At 38.4% G+C, this 8,577-nt stretch overlaps 1 protein-coding gene across 3 annotated transcripts in view; it reads left to right on the top strand.

The window, feature by feature from the left end:
* The window catches only part of LOC121528178 (mitogen-activated protein kinase kinase kinase 12-like), a 43,637-nt gene extending 35,090 nt beyond the window's left edge, over positions 1 to 8,547 (top strand). For all 3 annotated transcript variants that reach the window (XM_041815457.1, XM_041815465.1, XM_041815474.1), the window contains exons 11-14: positions 1,364 to 2,072; positions 2,925 to 2,992; positions 4,900 to 5,200; positions 5,538 to 8,547. In XM_041815457.1, coding sequence (XP_041671391.1) covers positions 1,364 to 2,072; positions 2,925 to 2,992; positions 4,900 to 5,200; positions 5,538 to 5,624 — 1,165 coding nt within the window. In that variant the 3' untranslated portion in view covers positions 5,625 to 8,547. The remainder of the gene's footprint in view (positions 1 to 1,363; positions 2,073 to 2,924; positions 2,993 to 4,899; positions 5,201 to 5,537) is intronic.
* The last annotated feature ends 30 nt before the right edge of the window (positions 8,548 to 8,577 follow it).

The following is an 8,577-nucleotide window of genomic DNA, read 5'->3' on the forward strand; positions in this document are numbered from 1 at the left end:
TACTTTTAGTTTAGCTGGGCAGCTTACACAACAGTACAATGGTTTTTACCGATAGCTTGTGAAAAAAAACGGTTGGAACAGTTTAATCCAAGTTAAACTTATAAGCTAATAGTAAAAAAAAACAAAACAAAACAAAACAACAAACTTGTAGCCAAGGTGTAGTTGGCCTGCTTATACAACAGTACAATAATTTAGCCATAGTTTTTAACTGATTGCAAGAAAAATACATAAGCACAACTGTTGAATCCAAGTTTATCATACAAGCTAATAAATAAAACAATAAAAGTGCTGTAAATATATGCTTACCTTTGGAATAGTTGGCTAAAAAGAAAGAAGTAAATTGATTTAGCTAATAAGTAGACTAACAAATAAAAATAATGTTCAAGTGCGTGTTTTAGCTTTTTCTTTGCTTGCGAGTTTCTAAATTAAACAAAACTGTTGTTTAGTCTAAATTTAGTTATCTAGCTAATACAACAAAGCAATAGCATTTACTACTAGCTAGGAAAAATACATGAACACAAAATTTTAATCCAAAATAGACTTACAAGCTAATATATACAACATTAGTGGCAATATATACCAAGTTTTTAATAGTTAGCTAAAATACAACAAAGTGATTTAGCTTAAGCTAAGACTACTAGCAGAAAACAACACTGCAACTGGTTATGCTAGCTTTTTCTTTGCTTGCTAGTTTCTGAAAAATAATACAAAAATAAAACAAAAATAAAACAAAAATATAGTTCAGCCCAAGTTTAGTTGGCTAGCTTTAACAAATTTACAAGTTTTTACTGAAAGCCTTGAATGATACACAAATGCAACAGTAATCCAAGTTAGACTGACAAACAAGAAATACAACGATAAAGGTTAATATAAGCAAACTTTGGAATAGTTAGCCAACAAAACATAAATAAAAGGCTTTAGCTAACGAGATGGCTAGCAGGAAAAAACCAACATATTTTAGCTTATTCATTGCTTGCTAGTTTAAAAGTTAAACAAAACTATATTTTTGCCTAAGCTAAGTTGACCATCTCAAACAAAATTTTAGCTGTAGATTTAACAGAAAGCTTAAAAAAAAGGAAGTTAACCAAAGTCCAACATGCCAATGCATAAATGCATTTAAACATTAAAGGTAAACAAGTTAACTCACTTAAACTACAGTTTTCATGTTTTAAGTTGTGTGTTAAGATGAGGACTACAGATAAAGTGTAGGTCTTAAAGATGGATTAACATGACTGGATTAAATATTTTAAATATTTTTCTCAACAACAAGAATATTAAATATAATCAGCCTAGGGTGCTTTATTTTGAAGGGATTGTTCAGAATAAAGAATGAATATATCTCACCAAATTCTCTCTTTTCCAGGCCAGACCTCCTAAAGTCAGAGGTCATCCTCCCCAAACTGGACTCTTCCATGACCCAGGTCACAATCCCCAACAAGGGCTCTACCTCCCCTGGTCGCTCACGCAGAGGAAAACCCCGCTACAGGAAGGCTGGTAAAGGCAGCAGCGGGGACTTGGCTCAGCTGAAGGCCACTCTCTCCTCTTCATTGGCAATGGTTAACTCCACCACCTCTGTTCCCAGCAGCAAGCAGCACCTTGATCCAAGTGCAGCCCTCAGGGGTCTACAGCACGATCTACTGCTCAAAAAGATGTACTCCTCAAGTCCAGATCTCATTTCAACCACTTTAGAGGCTGAGGGTCGGAGGAAGGGGCAGCTCAGGCCAGGGCTGGACAGAGCAGGGAGTCAGAGCGCCTCAGCCGGTCTGGGGGAGAGTAGGACTGAAGGGGCTCAGGAAGGGCCAGATGTGGGTGCGGGGACTGATGACTTGGCAGATACACCTCCACGCAGTGACACGCCCAGTGAAGATGCAGCTTCTATCCCGTTCTCCAGCAGCCCGGACTCTCCGTGTGGGAGAGGGGCAGCCGCAGGGAGGACGTCTGTGCTTGGGAACCCCCGTGTGTCCCACGATGGAGAGGAGAAGGAGGAGGGGGCAGTGATCACACGCTCACCCAGAAGTCAACGTCTCACTCCTGCTGCACTGCTCTACAGGGCAGCAGTCACACGCAGCCAGGTGAGAGATTTTACAAGCAGCCTTCTTGAGCAAAAATCCCTTTCCACCTTTATGTAAACAGGTGTAGTGCCTCATGAGGATAAAGATCTTTTCTCTTCCAACATTTGGTAGCACTGTTATAAAGGCTTTAGAGTGCAAGGAAAGAAACAATTTAAATCCAGCTCCGCATCATATGCTGTGTCTATTGTGATATGTGCTTGCGTCAAAGCTGCTTAAAATAACTTCCAATGAAATTTCGAAGCTGATTTGAAACAGAAGGAGCAGTGTTTTTGTCTTGAACTTCCTTTATTGAAATCCAGTTAAGGACTTTAAATACAGTCAATAAGCTGAAGTCAGACCCACTATTTTTTTAATACTATTTTAAAAATTGTAGACCACTTAGAAGTCTGGAAGCAGACCAGGAGAGGCACTTTCAGGGAGCAAAGATGAATGTTCTGGTCTTCATAACTACTTCTGTTTTGTCATAACTGGCAAGAATGTAGGACTACAGATATACAGGTATATTTATCTGTTTTATTTGTTGATTTAGATTCATTTTATCAGTGCAGGAGGCCAAAATTGAAAGACTCTGTTTTCTGGTTAACTGAAAGCCACTAACTTAGTCCATTACTGCCTCTTATGTAAAGTTGATTTACTATATCAGTAGTTTAACTACATCTGTCTAATTTGTGTCAGCTGGGGTAAGATACATGATTGCTCTTGCTTGCTTGTATGAATATCATCAAAAAGCATTGATGATTCTGTCTCCAAAATCCCCTCTTAGTACCAAGTACAGTACGTTCCCATGATTTTATGATTTCACTGACACAAGGAAAAGCCTTGGTTTCATACGTACTGTACATTTACCCACAGAGACGTGGACTGTCATCAGAGGAAGAAGAAGGAGAGGTGGACAGTGAAGTAGAGATGCCAAGGAGACGGTAGGAGAACTATTAAACTAAAAGTCTTATGTTGCTATCTGTTCATACAGTGCTTATAAAAAGTTTTCACCCACTTGGATGTTTTACCCTTTTATTGATTTAATAAATCAAGCTTGGCCATTATGATTTGTTTTGTTTTGTTTTTTTTTGACAAAAACTCTTTAAAAAAACACTCTTTCAACAAAGTTTCAACAAAGTAATGTCAGTTAAATAAAATATGTAATGTAAAATCAGTAGTTGTGTAAATACTCACCCCTTCAGTATTTAGTAGATGCACCCTTTGCTACAATCACAGCACCAAGTCTGTGTGTAGAAGTCTCAGGCTTGCCCATCTGGACACTGCAATTTTACTCCATTCCTCTTTGTAAAACTGCTCAAGCTCTGTAAGGTTGCACGAGGACCAGGCATGGACAACCCTTTTCAAGTCAAGTCACAAATTCTCTATTGGACTGAGGTCCGGGCTTTGACTCACCCACACTAGAACATTGACCTTGTTGACTTGACACCATTTATGTGCAGCGTTCACTGTATGCTTCGGGCCGTTGTCTTGCTGGAAAATAAATCCTCTCCCAAGCAGTAGTTCTCTTGTAGATTGGATAAGATTTTGCCCCATTCATTTTACCCTCTACGTTTACAAGCCTTCCAGGGCCAGCTACTGAGAAGCATCCCCAAAGCATGATGCTGCCCCCACCATGTTTTACAGTGGGGATTTGGTATCTGTCAAACATAGTGTCTTGTCTGAAGGCCAAAAAACACTATTTTGGTCTCAATGGACCATATAACTTTCTTCCACTTGGCCATGGAGTCTCCCACATGCCTTTTGGTAACCTCTAGTAGAGATTTAAGGAGTTTTCTTCAACACTGCCTCTCTCTTATCACTCTTCCATAAAGCTTTGACTGGTGAAGAACCCAGGCAACAGTTGTTGTATGCAGAGTCTCTCCCATTTCTGCTGCTGAAGCTTGTAACTCCTTCAGAGTTGTCTCCTTCTTGCACAGTCTTTCAGTTTGTGAGGACGGCCTGATCTAGACAGATTTACAGTTGTGCAGTATTCTTTCCATTCCATGATGCTGGATTTAACTGAACACCGGGGGATGTTATGTGCCTTGGAATTTTTGTTGTATCCATCCCATGACTAATATTTTTCAAGAAACTTTTCTCTTTGTTGCTTGGAGTGTTCTTTTATCTTCATGGTGTAATGGTAGCCAGGAGTACTGATTGAGTGACTGGACCTTCCAGACACAGGTGTCTTTATACTGCAATCACTTGAGACACATTCACTGCACTCAGCTGATCCCCTTTTCACTAGTTGTGAGACTACTAGCACCAATTTACTGGACCTTTGTTGAATTAGGTCAGTTATTTTAAAGGGGGTGAGTATTTATGCAGTCACTTATTTTACATTACATATTTTCAATTAATTGACGTTACATCGAATAAATCAATTTTCACTGAGATTTTTGTAAAAGAAAAAAAAGTCAAATTAAACCTGATAACAGTGACCATGATTGATTTATAAAACACCCAAGGGGATGAATATTTTCTATCGGCACAGTATGTGCATCTATCACTCAACACAAGAAAACATCCTTAATTCCCAAAGATGCATGGTACATAAATACAGACTTTCATCTATTAAACCCGAGCTGATATTCACATTTTGAAATCTTTAATCTTCCTTCTGTCATGCCAAATCTTTGAGATATTTGCTGTCTTGTACATGAATACTGTCCTATTTCTTTTTTTGACCAGTAAAACTGCTCCTTCAACATCTTGGGTTTGCATACTGTTTCATCTCTCAATGCTTTTAAACCCATGAATTATTCTTGAAAGGCAGTGATGCAGTTCAATCAGGAAAAGTTTCTCAGTCTCCTCTATATTCTCTGTATCCTTTTATATTCCCACTCAGGCGGACTGTGAGCATGACAAAGTGCCAGTCCCTCTCCACCTTCAGCTCAGAGAACCTGTCGGTCTCAGATGGCGAGGAGGGGAACACCACAGACCACTCCCACAGCGGCACTCCGGATGTTGTAAGCACCAACACCGACGAGCGACTGGACGACAAGAGTGACGACCTGCTTTCTCAGGGCTCCGAGATTCCAGCTGACCCGTCCGACCCAACCCAGCTCGGCTCCGACGGGCTGTCAGAGAAGGAAGCTATTCTCCGACAAGTGAAGACCCAGCTAGCCAGTAATGACAACAATTATGAGGTAGGCTGAAAATAGTGAATGAAAGCAGTAAACGTGATATAAACTGATAAATAGGGGCATGACAGATTAATCTAATAAATGCTTTAAGCCAGTGGTTTCAAACTTTTTTGCTCAAGGCACACCACATTCATATACATGCAAAATAGCCTCTTTAAAATTTGCTGTAGCATCTTTAGTGATTCTATAATTTTAGTGACAATGTATGGTTGCACAGGTTCCCAAAACTTGCCTCTACGCCATTTGAGAATCACTGCTTAAAGCAGTTGCTTAGATAGAAGTTAGGAGTCAACACTGAAGCTGTTTCAACTCTGCTAATCTCCTTTTTCCTAAACACCAGGGCCTGTATGACGACTCAGACTGTGACAGTGCAGAGCTGGACCATTCAGGCAGCGCAGAACCGAGCCAACCTCCATCCAACTGGTGAAAATGCAACACCTCATCCTCCTCAAACCACTACAGATCCAGCCTGTGAATGCCCCTTTTGCTCTGAAAGATCTAATAATCCACAGTCACGATCAGGGACGTTACACAGAGGCAGGAAATGAAGGCCTGCTTCTTTTACCACAAGCAAGAACTAAAAGCAAATTCTTCACCCTGGAAATTTACAACAGAATATCTTGTTCCTTTTGGGATAAATGCATCACAGTGACGTGAAGCTGAAACAGAACAAGCAGAGTGGATGGATCCTGATTGAAACTGGCTTGAGATCAATTAAGCAAAAACACTTAAAATGACTCCTCAGTGACAGGCCATCTGCCTGACCGTCATCTTTTGTGTCAGTTTGTGTTTTTAATCCCGTTATCAAAATGTGTCATGTTATTTCTCAGCATTTCATATGAAGGACATTATTGTAAACTCCTATCAGGGCATTTTTAATTTAAAAATATAGATTGTTGATGTTGCTTGCACTTCATTTATGGATTTTCCTCCTGACCACGTGTCATACTTTAGTTTACTTTAAAAAAGTTATGCACTGAATATTACTTTTTTTTACAGCAAGTATTCTTCAAAGACAATATTGTTTACATTCTTGTGTTGTTTACATCTTAATTTATATTTGTAACATGGATTTTTTCATTTTTTACTCCTGTGTTCAAAGATCAATGTAAATATGTGATATTGTAAAATGAACAAATTTTTAAAACATGAGATTGTATAATTTAAAGGTGCTGACGTTCCTAATAAGGTGGCGCTAATCTATTTGAACCTCAAAAAGCTTATTGATGGTAGAATGTACTGTAGCTGATCATGTACAAGCATTGAAACACAGATAACAAAAGAATAACACAAGTACAAAGAAAAGGCAATCTGTCTGCTCTGGTACAGGATGTGCGGTTGTGTAATGAGGCCAGAGGACAACAGCCCAGTTCTTTGAGGCTTTTTTTAAAAGTGTTGCAGTGTTAAATTAAATGCAATACCAGCTTGAAAGCCTCTTTCTGAACATGCTTGTTGAAAAGTGCGATCAGAATGACGCATTCCTTCATCCAAACTTATCTTAAATTTGCTGCCAGACATTTAAATTTTATGAAATAAAAGCTAAAGGCATGTGAATGAAGGGGACACACAGCAAAGTAGATATCACAGTAACAGATTATAAAACATCAGTAGTTTTCTGCTCTTAGTCTTATGAACCACACTCTGGCCATGCAATTTCTCAGAAATAAGATAAAGGCGATCTAGGAAACTTGGAAATATACAACATACACTCCAAAGTATTGCTAGATAAGAAAATCACAAAGCTGCGAAAAAGGTTGTTCAGAAGAAGACAAGAATAACATCTTATCTTGGCTAAATGTACAAACAGCAACCAATTTTTGAATTCAGAATGAGAAATGCAAAATCAAGAAACAAGCTGTTTTCCTATTACTGTTTAAAAATGGGGGAAATAATAGAAAAAAGAGCTCTCAGCCTTCAGACAGTTCAAATTAAATCAGGAAAAGAAAAAAAAACTGTTGTTTTCCCAAAAGAATTGAAAGAATTAGAAACTCACAAGTTTTTCATCTTGTTCTTGAGCTTCTGATCAAAAACCGAAGACCAAAGAACATAACACTAGTGATTAGTGCTGTCAGTCAATAAAAATATTAATACAATTAATTATATACTTTGTAATTAATCACACGTGATTAGTTTGAGAAAGATTACTGGTAGATGTAAAGATAAAAGTTACAAGACAATCAGAAAGCACATGCTTCTGATGATATCAGCCCTCATGAGCTTTTGAAACAGAAGAAGTGGAGGCCACGGCAGATAGTCTACTTACTATTCAATCTAGGATGTGTTAATCTGTAGGACAGCGTTTCCCTACCATTTTTCCTTGGAGCCCCCCCAGGACCCAAGAAAGAAGAAAAAGTGGCACACTGCCATCAAATATCAACACAGAATTTGATAGTTTCACTGATTAAACCCAAAAAAGGCCTATGCATGCTTCACCTATCAAAAAAACCTTTGTACAAACTTCTTAATAACTGCTTTACCATGGTTTAAGACAATATTTGCATATCTCATTTTGGCAGCCTCAGAACAGACAAGCCCTTTTTGATCCAAGGGTACAAACAATAAGATGTAAAACAAGCTGTTTTACAAAGGAAAACAGTTCCATTGTTCTGTTCTTTCAACGTACTTTTTCAATCAAAATGTAAAAACAATAGGATGTAAAATGAACTGGTTTCTTTTTCCCCAATTCTTTTTTGAAAAACAGAAAATGGGAAACTGAAAATGCACAACAGTTCATTTTTTTTAACCTTTTTATTCCTAATTTTATGTGAACTGTCTGGGTCAAGGGAACATTTTTCCCCATGTTTTGGTTTCCATTTTTTTAAACTGTAATCGGGGAATCAGCTTGTCTCTTGATTTTGGATTACATGTTTCAAATCAAAAATCAACTGGCCATATATACACAGATCCAAAACAACAACATACAACACCCCAAAATTGGCAGCTTTTTTCTCTCAACTCTATATACATCACTGAACACCTAACTAACAGGGCCTGATATCATTTTTCCTACACAGTAAAGTCAGTCTGGTTTGTCCTCATCAGCTGAAACTCTGGCCAAACAGATGGGCATTTTCACTGCTGTGAAAGGGCTTCTTACATTAACAAGTCTGGTTTTTGTATTCTTGTTTGCCTTGACAGGCCTTCTAATATGCACGTGGTTCAACCTGACCTTAAGACAGCATGTTACTAACCGTTCCTCTCATCGATGACCAACACAATAAGCTAAAAACGGCAGCTTCTATGTTTGTGTTAACTGGTGTTTAAATGTCCATTTGTAAAGAATTTTAAACTGATTGTGGCCCCAAGATGTAAAGCTAGAAATCCTTCTGCAGGATCAGATGTTGCCAAAAAGCAAAACTACTGCCCTCTAGTGTCTGGGT

The sequence above is a fragment of the Cheilinus undulatus genome, linkage group 3 (genome assembly GCF_018320785.1).
Source record: "Cheilinus undulatus linkage group 3, ASM1832078v1, whole genome shotgun sequence".
Lineage (NCBI taxonomy): Eukaryota > Metazoa > Chordata > Actinopteri > Labriformes > Labridae > Cheilinus > Cheilinus undulatus.